The sequence below is a fragment of the Phoca vitulina genome, unplaced genomic scaffold (genome assembly GCF_004348235.1).
Source record: "Phoca vitulina isolate PV1807 unplaced genomic scaffold, GSC_HSeal_1.0 scaffold12, whole genome shotgun sequence".
NCBI classification, from domain to species: domain Eukaryota; kingdom Metazoa; phylum Chordata; class Mammalia; order Carnivora; family Phocidae; genus Phoca; species Phoca vitulina.
This window is the reverse complement of record NW_022589715.1, coordinates 8,560,744-8,577,933: the sequence shown is the minus strand read 5'-3', so window position 1 is coordinate 8,577,933 and position 17,190 is coordinate 8,560,744. Positions and strand designations below refer to the sequence as shown.

The 17,190-nt window shown below is 36.0% G+C and overlaps 1 protein-coding gene across 4 annotated transcripts in view; it reads right to left on the bottom strand.

Annotated features, from left to right (window-relative positions):
* EML4 (EMAP like 4) overlaps positions 1-17,190 on the bottom strand; it is a 147,012-nt gene that overhangs the window by 63,304 nt on the left and 66,518 nt on the right. Inside the window, exons 3-7 of one of the 4 annotated variants that reach the window (XM_032410390.1) lie at positions 10,406-10,535; positions 7,246-7,419; positions 5,248-5,376; positions 3,887-3,912; positions 3,657-3,689 (exon numbers count right to left, since the gene is read on the bottom strand). In XM_032410390.1, coding sequence (XP_032266281.1) covers positions 3,657-3,689; positions 3,887-3,912; positions 5,248-5,376; positions 7,246-7,419; positions 10,406-10,535 — 492 coding nt within the window. The remainder of the gene's footprint in view (positions 1-3,656; positions 3,690-3,886; positions 3,913-5,247; positions 5,377-7,245; positions 7,420-10,405; positions 10,536-17,190) is intronic. The other 3 variants (XM_032410391.1, XM_032410392.1, XM_032410393.1) reach the window with 3 other exon arrangements.

Genomic DNA, 17,190 nt, shown 5'->3' with positions numbered 1-17,190 from the left:
TCCATATTAAAAAAATATAAAATACTTGATTACCATAAGGATGAGTTTATAGGCTGTACTAATTTTATTACAAAATTTATCAGATTGTTAGCTATTTTCCCCAATAGATAATTTTATAAAAGGTGCTTATAGTCCCCTAAGTTAGCTCAAAAAACTTTTATCAGTACTTATCAAATGAATAGTACTGTATTAGAACCTAACCACTGCATCTAACAATGAATAAGCCTATAGGAAAACTTATTCACAGTTTAACCTGATGTGCTAAGTCTTTCTCTTGCAATGGGAGAAGAATCCAACAGAACTAGAGAGAAAAGTGATGAAGAGAGGTTCATGTTTCAGGGACCTGAGTGTAGGTAAAGACTGAACTTGGTAAGAGTCTCTTTTTGGTGATATAACCTGTCCTTCCTCCCACACCTAGCCTCAGACTGTCCTGTGTACATCCCATTCCACTCCACCTCCTACTGCTTTCAACTATAATTCTCTTCCTTCTGCCTCAGTACCGATCAGAATATGCAGTTTCATAGCTCTTCTTGTACTCTACTGTGGCTGAAGGATACGGGCCCTTCAGGTCAAGCTTTTTCTGCTACCACTCACCTAAATGTACCAAATGTAAATAGTCTTCTTTCCAAATCAAAAAAGATGGCTTGGAGCAAGTCATACTTGTCATTGTCAAAAAAGAGCTATAGAAATTAATAAATATTTTTAAAAGATTGTACAAAAATGATAGATATTTTGGATTAATACCTAAAGTATAAGAAAATGTGTTGTAAAATACACCATGCAAAATGAATACAAACTTTAAAAATATATCTACAACTTCTATCAAATGAAGATAATCTATTTAACGGTTATCTTTTCATCTTACCCCACGTATCTGAGTGCAAGATTATACTGTCAGATTCACATACATTAATATAACTAAAATTTATTTGGTACTATGTGCCAGGTACTACATTTTATTATCTTTAATTTTTATATTAACTCTGAGGGTTTATGATTGTCTCAATAATGAGAAAACAAAGACTTAAGGTAAAATAACCTGCTCATGGTCACACAGCTAAGTAAACGGTGAAACTGGTCTCTGGACTCCAAAATACACGTTTAAACATTGATACTACGTTGTGTGCTACACATCTCTACAACTAGATTAAGTCTTATAGAAACTGAAAAACCAAAACTCTTATTCTTTTCCACACATCACCACCACCTCAAATGTTCCTCATTTTACCAAGTTGCTCAAGCTATTCTTCATAGATAGATCTTGCTGTTTCTTATCTCCCATACCCTACCTATCTTATCTCTTAAACCATCTAGAACCCATCTACTTTCTATAGGCTCTGTCTCAATTACAGTTAAGCCTCAACTACCTCACAAACTGAAACATCAGAGTTTTCTATGAAGGTACACTCTGGTGACAGAGTCTATATCCAGACAGAATATAGCAGATTAAAGTGAAAAAATAATAGACTCAAATTCCAAAAATAAGGCTTAATGCAAGCAACACTTGATATTATTAAATTCCAACATCTGGGACAACCTTTTTGAGTTAAAAGTCTTTTAACAGAATTCATTTTTCTATATCCTTTTCTAGCTTTTTATTTGATCCTTCTTCCTAGATACTGGTTAAAACCCTGCTTAGTGATGCTTCTGTAGCAAAATTCTTCCCTCTTAAATACATTTATTTGTCTGCTTACCCGAATGGCTTTGAAAACTGTCACCAACACAACCACTCACTTACTATATACTAATCTTACGTTCCTTTTTCCTTCCAAAGAACATACCACAACATGAGAAAGTGGCAGGCAGCTCTATAAGGATCTTATAAAATTTGAGCTCTTTAGCAAAATATGTAATAATAATAGCACCGTTTTATAGTTTTACAGTGTTTTCTATTTTTTAAAGTGCTTTATTTTTTTTAAGATTTTATTTATTTATTTATTCATTCTTTTTAAGATTTTATTTATTTATTTGGCAGAGAGAGAGAAACAGAGAGAGAGAGGGAACACAAGCGGGGGGGGGGGTGTAAGAGGGAGAAGCAGGCTTCCTGCTGAGCATGGAGCGCGATGCAGGGCTCGATCCCAGAACCTGGGATCATGACCTGAGCCAAAGGCAGATGCTTAACGACTGAGCCACTCAGGCGCCCCTTAAGATTTTATTTATTGGGGCACTTGGGTGACTCAGTCGGTTAAGCATCTGCCTTTGGCTGGGGTTGTGATCCCTGGGTCCTGGGATAGAGCTCCAAGTCCGACTCTCTGCTCAGAGGGGAAGCCTGCTTCTCCCTCTCCCTCTGCCCCTCCTCCCGCTTGTGCTCTCTCTCAAATAAATAAATAAAATCTTCTTTAAAAAAAAAAAAATATTTTTTTAGAGAGCACAGTGAGGGGGGGAGAAGGAGAGGGAGAAGCAGTCTCCCCACTTAGCATAGAGCCCAAAGTGGGGCTCGATCCCAGGACCTGGGGATCATGACCTGAGCTGAAGGCAGACACTTAACCAACTGAGCCACCCAGGCGCCCTAAAGTGCTTTCATATACATTATTTCATTCTTCAGCAGTCATGTGAAGTAAGCTTTATAGGTACTATTCTCAGATTAGAAAACTGAGACACTGTCATTTTCCCTAGGTCACAAGGCTATTATGCAGAAGAGCCAGGACCAAATTCTAGACAGAGACTCTCCATTCACAGCTCTTTCTACTATTTATCGCTACCCCTATTTTTAAACAAGTGTTCTGATATATAATAAGAATTGTCTTTATAAATAAAATTTCATTGTTCCCTTTCAACCATTACTTAAGCTATCTGCTTAATTATCAAAGAGGGAGAAGGTATAACCTAACTATAGAAGAATGACAGCAAAAATGAACTTCATTTAGAATTTCTATGTAAAAACAAACAATCCAAAGATTACAAATAAGTATTTCTCTTATTAGAATAAAAAATAGTAAAAATCCATAGCAATCAAGTTAATCTCTTACAAAAATTTTAACCACATAGTATCTAGTTAACAACCCAGAGAATAACTATGACACATAGAAATGAGCTGTAAAAAGCATGCACAGAAAGGACATGCTTTCATTTAGAACAGCATGCTTCAATTAAATTTGCAGGCAATCTGAGGAGAATATAAAACTGATATAATAGAACTTACCTACTTTGCAATTAAATTAAATACAGATTTATAGAAAGTCTGTTCTTTTTTGGTCAGAACAAGCCAACAACAGCAAGTAGCCAGAAATTACAATTAATATAAAAGAAAAATTCAAGAGGAAATGGATTTGCTAGACTCATTATATATTCAGTCTTAGCTTCAAGAAATGAGTGATTATTTGCAATGAGATTGGCAAGACAGGAAATTGAGTTAAAATTTATCAATCTTTTAAATGGCTTTTCTCAGTACAACTTCTATTGTTTTTTTAAAATGGGGGGAAATTCTTAGTATTTTATACCTCTTCGTAATGACATATTTATCTCTACTGACCATGAATCTTCAGAGCTCAGAGAAATAAAATGGATTTTTAGAAAAATAGTTGGATTCACTAGTCCAAACTATCCTATTTCTCGTATTAAGAGGAAAGTCAGATAGTATAAATAATGAAAAGCCAAATAAGAGATCCAGGAAGAAATTAAATTAGAAGGCGACCAACTGTGTAGCTTATTCTTACCTTGGCTGTTTTTTTCACGGGTTGACATTTTTGCTGGTTGAGACAAAAATGACATATCTTACAATAAAAACTGGGCATTTTCTTAAATGACTATAATAAATGCACTTGTCTTTATTATGAGCTAATAAAGTACAGTGAATGAAAATAAGTCAATATTCTTAACAATTAGCAAAAATTTAACTGGTGTAGAAAAGCATAAATATTTTTTTTAAAAAGGATTTTAAATTTACCTTGGTTGATGATGACATCTTTATGCCTACAAAAAAAATTCAAAACATTATGTTATAATTTTACTTGGCTTATCATTAGAATCACCTAAAGAATTCGTAAAAGCAGGGGCGCCTGGGTGGCTCAGTTGGTTAAGCGACTACCTTCAGCTCAGGTCATGATCCTGGAGTCCCGGGATCGAGTCCCGCATCGGGCTCCCTGCTCGGCAGGGAGTCTGCTTCTCCCTCTGACCCTCCCCCCTCTCATGTGCTGTCTCTCTCATTCTCTCTCTCTCAAATAAATAAATAAAATCTTTAAAAAAAAAAAGAATTCGTAAAAGCTTCAATGCCTAGGCCACACCCAAGATAAATCTTTAGAAGTGAAATTCAGACATCAGTATTTTCAAAAGCTGGTCAATGGTCTCAACTATTAATATATATATATTTAAATATTTTATTTATTTATTTATTTGACAGAGAGAGAGAGAGAGAGCACAAGCAGGGGAAGTGGCAGGCAGAGGGAGAAGCAGGCTTCCCACCGAGCAGGGAGCCCCAGGGACCCTGGGATCATGACCTGAGCCAAAGGCAACCGCTTAACTGGCTGAGCCACCCAGGCACCCCTATTAATATATACTTTAAAAAATATATTTTATTTATTTGAGAAAGAGAGAGAGCACAAGCGGGGAGGAGGGGCAGAGGGAGAGGGAGAAGCAGGCTCCCAGCTGAGTAGTGAGCCTGATGCAGGGCTTGATCCCAGGGCCCTGGGATCATGACCTGAGCCGAAAGCAGACGCTTAACTGACTGAGCCACCCAGTTATATATGCCTCTAATATATACTGTTATATAAAACAATATTTCATAAGATCATCTAAACAGTGAAAGCATAGAAAGAACTTGCAAAAAACATTCAAATCTTAGGGGTTTAGTGAGATTTATTATTTGAGTAGGGAACATTAACAGGAAGATAGATTTTTTTGTACACTTAAAAAATACACTTAGAAGAAAAAAAGATAAATTATAATATAGTTTTTTTTTTTTTAAAGATTTTATTTATTTATTTAACAGAGAGAGAGCACAAGTAGGCAGAGTGGCAGGCAGAGGGAGAGGGAGAAGCAGGCTCTCTGCTGAGCAGGGAGCCAGACGTGGGGCTCGATCCCAGGACCCCAGGATCATGACCTGAGCTGAAGGCAGCCGCTTAACCGACTGAGCCACCCAGGCGCCCCAAATTATAACATAGATTTTAAAAATAATGATCCAAAGCAGGCATATAATTGTACATGTAAGCATGACAGTCACAGTATTATTAATTTTCAGATGTAACTAAGAAAGTGTAATACCAATTAAAAAAAAAAAGTACCACAAAAAAAAGAAAGTGTAATACCTACTTGTCTGTATTTTTTATAACTTTTGATATTAATTTTGATGTTGAAACTGCTCTCAATAATTTATTACGACTCTCATCTGAATTTTCCCATGAATTATGTGACTTTTCAACTGTAGGTGGTCGTTTTATGCTGGAAGAAACATATTAATTTCTTTGAGAAAAATTCTATGAGTAGCAATGACATGTAATTGACAGCTTAAATAGAACATAAAAGCAGCAAAACATTTCCTTAAAGCTAATCCAGAAAAGAGAAGGAAGGATTAGTTGAAAGGGTCTGCCTGGATGAGTGAAGGAGTTAAACAAGGCAATGACCAAGTCTGTTTATAATTTTCACTATTATTCAGAAGATTCACTAGAACAAATATTACTTGATTAAAAAATAAATCTGTACTTTTTGTTAATAGAAAAAAATACATATGCTTAAATCCGAGTAAAATATCTCATAATTTGTGAAACTGTGAGTTTGTGAAAAAACCTGTACTTTTTCATAGTTATTACAAAGCTGCTGTTTTCACCTTTTATATTCTTGTGTAATTAGAGTGTATATGGTACAAATGACACTTTCTAAGTAAAATGTGGGATTAAAGGTAAAACTCTTGTGACATTCCTTAAAGACAATTTTTACCCATGATCAGAAATAAACATGACTTAACACAAGAATGTTGTATTATCAACAATGATTCCATATATTTATAAATGAAATTTTTGACTTATAAATGATTTTTCAGCTGCATTGTTAACTATCCTACCACTCATCCAGTCTCCAATACTTCTTGCAATAGTATATCCAAAGAGCAATTTAGAATGGCAAGCACATTTCCAGGAGACCTTAAGAAGCTGAAAAAAAAAGATCTGGGACAAAGAAGATACCAAGTCAAATTAGAACCTTAAAGAGACTGATTATAAAAAAGCCACCTTTAACCACACACAATCCAAAGTTACATAACATTAATAAACTATATCCAAGAAAAACTCCATGAGACCAGGCAAAAAAATTACAAACCATTTAGATAGCATAAGAATCTGCATGAGACACACAGACAAAGCATTTTTTAAAAGTTAAACATGCATCAATCAAATGAAGAGTGTTTTCCCGAATTTCTATTAGGGATTTGAGGCAGAATATTAAATTGATCAAATAAAAATATATTATAAATCTTTGAGGAATGGTTGTCATTTACTTTACTAAAATCCTAGCTAGTTCTGGGAATGGTTTAATACTTTCCTGAGATTTCCAAGCAGAAGTATGTTGAATAAAATATATCTATACCGAATCATAAAGCTTGAATCAGCATTTCTAAAGCAGGCAAATTTCATTAAGTTGGTCTAAATATTTGATTACAAGGCAGGTGTAGCACTGAACTCCCAGCATGCAGGTTTAGATCCCCAATTTAGGCTCACACACAATGTTAGAATGTTTCTCCCTTCTCCCCCTCTCATAACTTTAAAATATTAATTATTACAGACACAGAGAGAAGCCCTCAAGCAAGCCTTTAGCATAGAAAAGACCAGGTGAAATGGATTTATTTCTCTACTCAAGCAAGAACTTATCCTCCCAAAACCCAAAACTGAAACTGAGATGCAGTCACAATGAAGAGCCATTTGTGGAGAAGGGCCCTTGCAAGTTCAAGGTTGTAATGATGCCAAAATATGAGGATAATTACATATGGCAATTTTCTGTCCATGGTTATACATTTATGCATAGTTTATATAAACTTTTGTAATTTTATTATAAAAATATTGTTTGGTATTAAAATAGGTTATTGTTTGTAATTGTTTGTAACTGAGGTTTCCTTTTTTCCAGTTTTAACTGAGAAATTGACCTTAAATCTTTGTTCTCCAAAGTACTAAAATATGATTTTAGCACCAAAGAAGTGGTGGTGGTGGGGAAGCCACCAGGCTTTTCTCTTGGAATCCATGGATAGACAACTTTTCTCATCACAGAATTTAGGTATCATTACAACCATTCCCTAGCTCTGTACTCGGGAACAGTTAAAACCTTTTGGTGGGAGTAGAATTCTTGCTTTCTTGATTTTGTCTGTGTATTTGGAGAGGCTGTGAAGAGGGCTGGGGAGAAGGTGATGCTCGAATTTGTGGACTTTGATCATTAGAATGAGATTCCTCTTTTTTTTCTCTCTGTCCTTGTGGTTTTTCTTTCTTTTTTTCTGTACCACTGTAAAATAAAGTATAACATGGAACACACATATTTAAACAAATAAAAGATATTTCAAACGATGGAAAAAGTGATCATAGAATTCAAAATCCTAAATCATACAACTAATACAATTTATACTGCTTTCATTTAATGATGAAAATATTTCTTTGAAAATTCTGGAAGCTATTAAAATCTTCAGTAAAGAATTTATAAGAATTCTAAGGCAATATATTCTATGAAGACTGTTTTGGGACCAAGATGGCCCAATGCATTTTGCCATCATGGCAGATTTTGGGGAACAACAGCAGCTCTCTTAACTGATTTCAACTTACCCAAATCAGAGCATCAGTGACACCTTCCATTACCTCTGTAAAACATACTGAATGATGTGCAAGGCACACAAAACCCTATGTTTAGTAGATTATTCTGATTCCCATTTCTTCTGTATATTTCTCCTCTTGCCAGTTGAGTTTTAAATTTACCAGGAATTAGGTATCCCCCCACCAATCCAGAACCTGTTTATGCCAGTTGCACTAATTATTTTAATTATGTAAATTAATTAAATACAAAGAAAACTGACAAAATACACATAGAAAAGAGAACTGTAATTTCCATGGAAACTAAGCTGAATGCCCTGGAAGACTCCATAAAATAGAGTTACTAAAAAAAAAAATTGCCATTAAATTTTATGTAGGTGAGATAATTATACAAAGTTGAGAAAAAAAATCATAAGAGAAAGAGATGGGTTCTAAAAACTTGTTTTGCAAGAGTTTTAAATTTCTTAGTCTTAAAGTTGAAAGTAACAATTATAAAAAATAATTTATGGGTATATTATATGCAAGATAGTCAACAAGGAATCTAATGAGACACACAATTAGAAAGAGGGTGAGACTCTCAGCCTTTCATAAAAAACTGACAAATCTATGTAAAATATTTAAGATATTTATGTATAAATTCTTGTGAGTCTGTACTTTTGACTCTTAATTAATGAAGCACCTGCCATTCCCGATCATTGGATAAGTCCTTATAGTGCACATTTTTGACATTAGAAATCAGGTGGAATCAAGATCTGAATTCCATGGTTGAAAAGGCAGAAAATTATCAATTGTCTACAGTTCTTAATCAAAGGACATTTTATAATTTGACTATTAAAGTGCATAATCTACAAGGAAGTATGTTTAAGAACATTTTAAACAAATATACATAGTAAATACAATTTATCACATAGTAAGAGTTAAAAATGTTAAAATATAATTTTTTAATTAATTTAAGAGAGAGTGCGCGTGCACACACGTGTGTGGGGAGGGGCAGAGGGAGAGAATCTCAAGCAGACTCCCCGCCGAGCTCGGAGCCCAACAACGGGCTTGATCCCTTGTCCCATGAGATCATGACCTGAGCCGAAACCAAGAGTCAGACGCTTAACCTACTGAGCCACCCAGGTGCCCCTAAAATACAATTTTTAAAATGATATTTAATCTGTTTCAGTTCTGATACCTTCTGACTTCAGACCTAGCCCCCAGCTGTCTATTTATTGTTTAGTTTTTAAAAGTATGTGCTGAGAAATACAGTTCTACCTCAAAAATATCAAACTAACTTTGAAATTTAAAACTGAGTTAGAAATTCTTTCTGGTTGGTCTTCAAACTAGCCTGAATGCAGAGGCCACCAGTCTTATGTGGGCCCGGTACAACCTAAAAGAAATTTTCCTCCTAGGGATTTAAAAGCAAAGTACAGAGCACCATAAAGTAAAAAGTCAGTTGGTCTTAAGATTACTGAGTTACTATTGTGCATAATACTGATCACTGTACAGGACTACAGTTACATAAGAAAATGGGCTGAACCCAAACTATTATTAAATACAAGGAAGTTTATTAAAAATATTAAAAATTTCCACAATGCATTTGTTTTCTTATAATTTGTCCTTTTCTCCTAAAAGTGAAGCATAGGCAATACATTTTGGCATGCTCTGGAGGGGCCTTTAAAAGGCCTAAAGATCAGGGCGCGGGGCCAGTTTAGTCATGGTGCATGCAACTCTTGGTCTCAGGGTTCTAAGTTTGAGCCTCACATTGGGGGTAAGATCACTTAAAAATAAAAGATCTTAAAAATAATAATAAAAAAAATAAAAGGCCTAAAGATCTTGTCATTTCCTCACCATTCCTGCAGCTAAATGTTTAGTTAATATCTATAAATCCACACAGATGAATAATTCAGTCACTGGCATTATTTATTAAGGCAACGATTTGCTATCAGTACATTTTAAATATTATTCCATTACTTAAGGTTTTTCCTCAGTTATTCTTTGAAGTAAACAGTTGTAAGATTATGCAGTTGATCTCTTATGGTCTCTCCAAATTCTATATGGGATAATCTGCTAGGAATTACACAAAAGTGGAAAAATTCTGTAAGCAATTTTACTGAAACAACAGATTAATTTATTGATGAAAAGAACATACAGAATGTAAATCTGTAGTTTACTGAAACTTTTTTCTGCAGTATTTCTACTGCCCGCCTACCATCCCCTAATACACACACACAACATAGTACTATAGTATTTTGAATTATGCCTTAATTTTATAGTCATGGTTAAAGAATAAAAGTTATAAAAGTGTTCAGCCTCCCACTAACATATATACTGAAGATTCTATTTCTCCTTCAAAAACTGCTGTATTAAATGCACTGCTTGCTACAGAAAATTTGCTTATATAATTAAATGTTATGATGCACATCTCATCAACAAATGTTTGTTAAAAAGAAAACAAAACGAGGAAATGAAAATACTTTCTTTAGTAAGAACACAAAGCTTCCTCACACAACTCGATAGATACATGAGCGTAAACCCGGTGAGTATAGGCTGGGTGTCTATATTCACAGTTAAAGAATTCAAAAGACACGCTCACTTTAATTCCATACAGCTCTATTTCATTTTTTTTTTTTCAAAAGTAGAATGAATTATCACTTTCAGACAATTTTGCAATGTTAGCTTTTCTTTCCCTTATAAATGGATACCTTTTAGCAGCAGATGAAAGAGTTTCTTTTCTTGCAATTGCGACAGAGCTGGTGTGGCTTGGCTTTCTGTTTGCACCACTCCCGTTGGTAATACAGGACATAGAAATAGCTTCTCGAAGGCCTGGAGGGCCTAAAAGTGGTTAAGAAAAAAACTTTACATCAAACTTCAAAATACTCCTCAAAAATTGGGAATTTAAAAAATTAAGTCCATTAGTGTTTAGAACTAAGTAAACAAACTGCTCCCTCTGGTATGCAGCATACAATATTAGTGTCTCTAAACTTAATCTCATCAAAACAGACCTATAAAAAGGCCATGCTAAATTGCTACACTGCAGCTGGACTTATTCTCTAGCGAAATGGTTTGCCCTCTACACACAGCAGCTTTAAAACACATGATGCAAAGTAAATCACAAATTTCCACATCACTGATTTTCAGAAATTTCAGTTCTACTGAAGTCAAACTATTTAGAAATCCTAGAACCATAAATGTTAAATCTGACAGTTATTCCATATAAATAAAGCATAAATGTATAAAGCAACCTCGAGTAGAAGGACTGGAATAAATATGTGATAGGTATGTTGGTGTGTTTAGGAAGATTCAAAGCTACAAGATCAAACAGCCTTTATCTACTAAGTTCATTTAAAAATTTGAGAACAGAAGAGTTTTGAACTTTTGGACTCCGTTTTCTCACATACACATAAAATCTAATTTGGCGAATCTCATCTTTGCTTGCTTCTCTTCATAAAAGCACAGAGAGTAAAAAATTTTTATGTATGGAGCCTAAAATACTTGGCACCCTAGACTGTTCCATATATGATGGTGTAACACTGCATTTTTGACAAGAACAAGCTGCTAGGGGCCACTTGTATCATAATCATCTATAATGTTTCCTTAATATAGATATTCCTAGACCTAACCTCAGACCAAATAATTCAGAAGAAAGGAAGATGGAGACTTATTGTATTTACTTTTTGAAATTTCCCATGAAAATTTTCACTTATAAGAATGTACAGTAACTTCCAAATTATGCTAACATCACCGGTCATCAGATCTGCTAGTCTGCCAAACAGGTGACTCCTTGTTGTACAGACTTTTTTTTTTTTATTGTGGTAAAATACCTTTAACAAAATTTACCCTTTTAAGCATTTAAAAAGGTACACAGTCCAGTGGCATTTAGTATAGTCACAATGTGTTGTGCAACCATATTTGACTCCAGAACATTCTGATTACCCCAAACAGACACCCTCTACTCACTGAACAGTCACTCCCCATTCTCTCCTTCTTCCCCCCAGCCCATGTCAACCATTAATTTGCATTATCTCTATATATCTGCTTATTCTGAATACTTCATATACATGGAATCATACAATATGTGCTCTTTTACATCTGGCTTACTTTACTTGGCACAATGTTTTCGAGGTTCATCCATGTGGCAGCATTTATGAGTACTTTATTGCTTTTTATGGCTGAGTAATAGTCCATTGTATGAATATACCACATCTTGTTTATCCATTTATCTGTTGAGGGACATCTAGATTGTTTCAATCTTTAGGCTACTGTGAATTGTACTGCCATAAACATTTGCATACAAGTTTTCATTCGAACATCTGTTTTCACTTTTGAAAGGGTATAGAACTAAGGAGTAGAACTGCTGGGTCACATGGTATTTTATGTATAACTTAATGAGGAAACATTAACACAGCAGCTGCACCATTTACAATTCCACCAGCAATGTCCAAAGTATTCTTATTTCACCACATCCTTGCCAACACTTGCTATTTTCATTTTATAAAAAAAGATATTTATCTTGGGGGGGGGGGGGCAGAGGGAAAGGGAGAGGGAGAGAATCTCAAGCACACTCCCCACTGAGTGTGGAGCCTGCTGTGGGGCTCCATCTCACCACCCTGAGATCATGACCAGAGGCAAAATCAAGAGGCAGACGCTTAATCGACTGAGCCATCCAGGTGGCCCTCATTTTTTAAAATTATAGTTAAACTTAATACAAAGTGCTCAGTTAACATTAAGTGACATTTCACTGTAGTTTTGATTTGCATTTCCCTAATGAGAATCTCACTGAGTTTGCTGGCCAATTGTAAATCTCCTTTAGAGAATTATCCATTCAAGTCCTTTGCCCATTTTTCAATAAGACAATATGATGTAAATTATTCATAATGCTCTCTTACAATCCTTTTATTTCTGAAAGGTCCCACCTTCATTTCTGATTTTGGCAATTTAAATCTTCCTTCTTTTTCATTCTACCTAAAAGCTTGTCACATTTGTTGTAAAAAACCAACGTTTGGTTACATTGGTTCTGTTGTTTTTCTGTTCTCTACTTCATTTATCTCTAATCTTTATTATTTCTTTCCCTCTGCTAGCATTGCATTGGGTTTAGTATTTTTCTGTTTTTTTCAAGTTAGGTTACTGATTTGATCTGTTTTAGCGTAGGCATTTACAGCTAGAGATTTTCCTCTGAGGACTGCTTTTGCTGTTATGAACAGCTGGTTTTGAAATATATATATATTTTTTACTTTTTGTTACATACCCAAAAAACCCATTAACCACTACATGAAAACAAACAAGCAAACAAACATATAGTCTGCAATCCACTTTTCATGCTCTTTCAATGTCCCAAACCTCATCTCAAAAAGGAGATCAATCACACCCCATAAGGTATGGTACTATAGCTGTATACCTTTTACATTATTGCTATTACATCAAAACCAAAAACCAAAAAAATGCAAGTGCTGAAAAGTATGTGAAGAAACTGGAATCCTTGTGTATTTCTGGTAGGAATGCACCTGAACCTTCTGCAATCTGGCTATCATCTAACCACTCCACAGACATTTTTCTTGCCAAGATGGTGATCTTGGTTCTTTGTCACTAAATTCAACGGATACTTTCCAGTCCTTATCTTGCTCAACGTTCCTTCAGCATCGAATACTGCTGATCATTCACGCAAGGACGGTATTCAGGCAAGGACAATGTCCTTAGTTTCAAGGACACACTGCCTTTGCCTGAATTTCTTCTTAGCTCTTTGACCATTTTTTCTCACTCTCATTTGCTGGATCTTCTTTTCCTGCTTAGATCCTCCCCCCCCGCCCCCAAAATTTATTTATCTGAAAGAGAGAGCGAGAGTGCTCAAACAGGGGGAGGGACAGAGGAAGAGGGAGGGAGAGAGAATATCCAAGCTGACTCCCTGATGAAACAAAGTGTTTACAAAAGAGTAAAAGGCAGTTAACTAGCATCAAGGAGTTCAAAATCTTGCAAGAGAATCATACTGGCAATGAAAATATGTGGTAAGTACAGTAACAGTGATATGAACATAATATCATGGAAGTACAAAGACACATAATTCTGTAAAGATGATTAGGAACACAGAGCTCAAGAAAGATCTCCTAGAAGAAATGCACAACAAACTGTTAAGCCAGGTAAAACATAGGTGATAAGATACTTGGATCTTATTCTAGTATGTGTAAAGAAATAGAAAGAATGTAATAGCAAAGTGGGGTGTGGATGTGTGCATGGAAGGGAGGAGATAGACAAAAAACTCTCTGTATGGTGAGAATGTAGAACAAGAGGGAAGAGTTCAGATGGCAGAGGTAAGCAATAGTCAGATTATGGAGACTTTAGTATAGAGGATAGAGACCACTACAAGGTTTTGAGCTGAAAAAAGGAATTATTTCAATTTACATTTTAGAGAAAAGCCTCTAGTGGCTATGTGAAGAGCAGATTTCAGGGCAGTGATCCAAGCATAAGATGATGGGGACCTGAAATAAGAGCCTGGTAGTATGAATGCAGAGGAGGAGTCAGTTTTAAGAAATGTTTAAGACAAAGAATAAGGAGTTCAGTTTGGGGACATTTTACAGTTACGAATTCTAAAGGATATACACACAAGCAGAATAATCTAGTAAGTAGATAGACAATTCTGAAGTGAAGTCCAGATCTGGGAACAATCTGGGAACTGGCACTAATAAGTGGCTGTGAAAATCATGAAGGTAGGTGAGTGCTGATGTTACCTCCTACAAGGAAGCTTCAACTCCAGTTTAAGTATTTATCCTAGGTGCTCCTACAGCACCCTAAATTTACCTTTTTAAAACCAATTACTTATAATTTTGTAATACTGATCTGTCTTCTCAGTTTACCTGAGGTCCTTTGGGGGCAAGGCAGTGTTTTTTATTTCTTTAATCTGCAGCACCTAAAACAGTGCCTTATACAGTGAAAAGATGAAGGAAACAGACACTGTCAATACAGTAAGTGGTGTGGAGTAATATTAATTATCAAACGTTTGCTATGTGCTAGGCATTGTCCCAGGTACTTTACAAGTTATATCCTTTAATTTTAAGCAAAATCCTAAGAGGGATTTACTATTATCATCCTAATTTTACTGCTGAAGAAACTGGAGAGATTATTAACATGCTCAGAGTTCTACTGTAGTAGGCAGTGAAATGAAAATTTGAGTCCAGGCAGAAGGAATAATAAGTAAGTAGAAAGAAAGAATTCTGCCTAATATAGAGTGACATTTTAAGCTGTGCCAGGATAACAGATAGGAATTTACCAGGGGGAGTATGGGAAAAGGAAATTCTAAGTAGATAATAGTACTAAATCATCAAGGTCCCCAGATACTAATAAAAATAGAAGAAAAGGCCAAAAGAAGATTTTCATGGTCCCTTTCAATCCTATAGTTTAATTTGAGATAGCTCTTGGTACTGGGAATCCTTAGTATTTGGATGAAAGAGTGAATGATCTCCCAAGGTAGAGGCAATGCATTAAGTAAAGCAGAGGCAAAAAACAAAAAGGAACTGTGGGTGAATGCTTGTTTTTCAGTTGAGAAATCTAAAGTGTATTCTTTGAAAATCAGGAACTGGGAGAATGGAACATAAAAATGATTACTGCAGTTACACAAATCCATGACTGGAATGCACCATTAGAGAGACACACACACACACACACACACCCTCTCCTCCAGGGCTTGGGCATTGTAAAGTTTGAGCCATAATCTCAAAGAGTAGCCTACAAGACTGGAAGCAACAGTAACCTCTAGTAACCAAAGGTCCAAAAGTAAAAGTTCTAATTCTGAGCAGCAAACCAGCTGAAATAAAGAGAAATTTAGGCTAAAAGTCTACAAACCAGGAAGGTACTGATTTAGTTTTAATCACAGTAGAAACCATCATAATGCCAGTTAAAAGCCAACAATAATTTTTATATTTTATGATATGAGAATACTAACCATACAGTTTATATTCCCGATGGCAGACCCAAGCGTATGACCTTTCTAATAACTTAGCCTGACAATTCCTAAATACTAATGAACTTCACTACACTCTAGATTCACACAGTAAAGTTATCACTAGAAACTGCTACATATTACAAATCTCAAAATCTAGGGGCACCTGGGTGGCTCAGTTGGTTAACCATCTTACTCTTGGTTTCGGCTCAGGTCATGATTTCAGGGTCAGGAGACTGGGCCCCACGTAGGGCTCTGTGTTTGGCATGGAGTCTGCTTGGGATTCTTTCCCCCTCCTCTCTCTCCACCACTGTTCCCCCTGCCAAATAAATAAAATCTTCAAAATCTCAAATTCTAAAATCCTGACTACCCTCATCCATAAGATCCTCTTGTTCCTGCATCTATCCCAATCCCTCTCTCTAAAGCAGTTTTTTTTTTTTTTACCACAATTTCCTACTTCTAAAACTTTCTTCTTCTTTTTAAGATTTTAGTTTTTGAGAGAGAGAGAGAAAGCACAAGCAGAGGAGGGGCAGAGGCAGAGGGAGAAGCAGACTCCCCAGTGAGCAGAAAGCCGGATGTGGGGCCTGATCCCAGGACTCTGGGATCATGACCTGAGCCGAAGGCAGATGCTTAACCATCTGAGCCATCCAGGCGCCCCTAAAACTTTCTTCTTCCCACATTCAATTTAACAAGTTCTTACTGAGTTATCCCAAGAGTAGCTATGTTAGTAAGAAACTGTCCCGCCTTCAAATAGTTTACAATCTAGCAGGAACATCAAATATACATTATCAAAACAGATACACAAAACATTTTTTTTAAAAAAGATTTTATGTATTTATTTGACAGAGAAACACAGCGAGAGAGGGAACACAAGCAGGGGGAGTGGAAGAGGGAAAAGCAGGCTTCCTGCTGAGCAGGGAGCCCGATGCAGGGCTTGATCCCAGAACCCTGGGATCATGACCTGAGAGCCAAAGGCAGACGCTTAACGACTGAGCCACCCAGGCGCCTCCACAAAATACTTTTTAAGCAATTCCAAGAAGAGACAAAAATGTTAAGTATTTTCAGCAAATAGTCTGAGCTTTATAAATAATGAGAAAATATTTGATCAGGAGAAGGGTGAAGGTAGTCCATGGAGGAACTCTAGTTGATATTCAAAATCTTTTATTTATCTCAAATTCTCTATCATATGCCCCACAGCTCCAACTGCAGACCTCTTCCACTCTCTTCATATAGTCAAGCTCCTCTCCTTTTGTCTCACAGGAAGGTGTACTTTAGTCATTTTAACTCCTAATGGCTACTAATTTTTTAAAAGTATATCTTGAGCTGGGTTCGCCTGGGTGGCTCAGTCGCTTAAGCGTCTGACTCGATCTCGGCTCGGGTCCTGAGCTCAGGGTCATGAGTTCAAGCCCAGGATGGAGCCTACAGAAAGAAAGGAAGAAAGAAGGGAAGAAGGGAAGGAAGGAGGGAGGAAGGAAGGAAGGATGAAAGACAGACAGAAAGACAGATAGACAAGTATATTTTGAGTTAAAATGACCAAAGAAGGATTTGACCTTCATATAG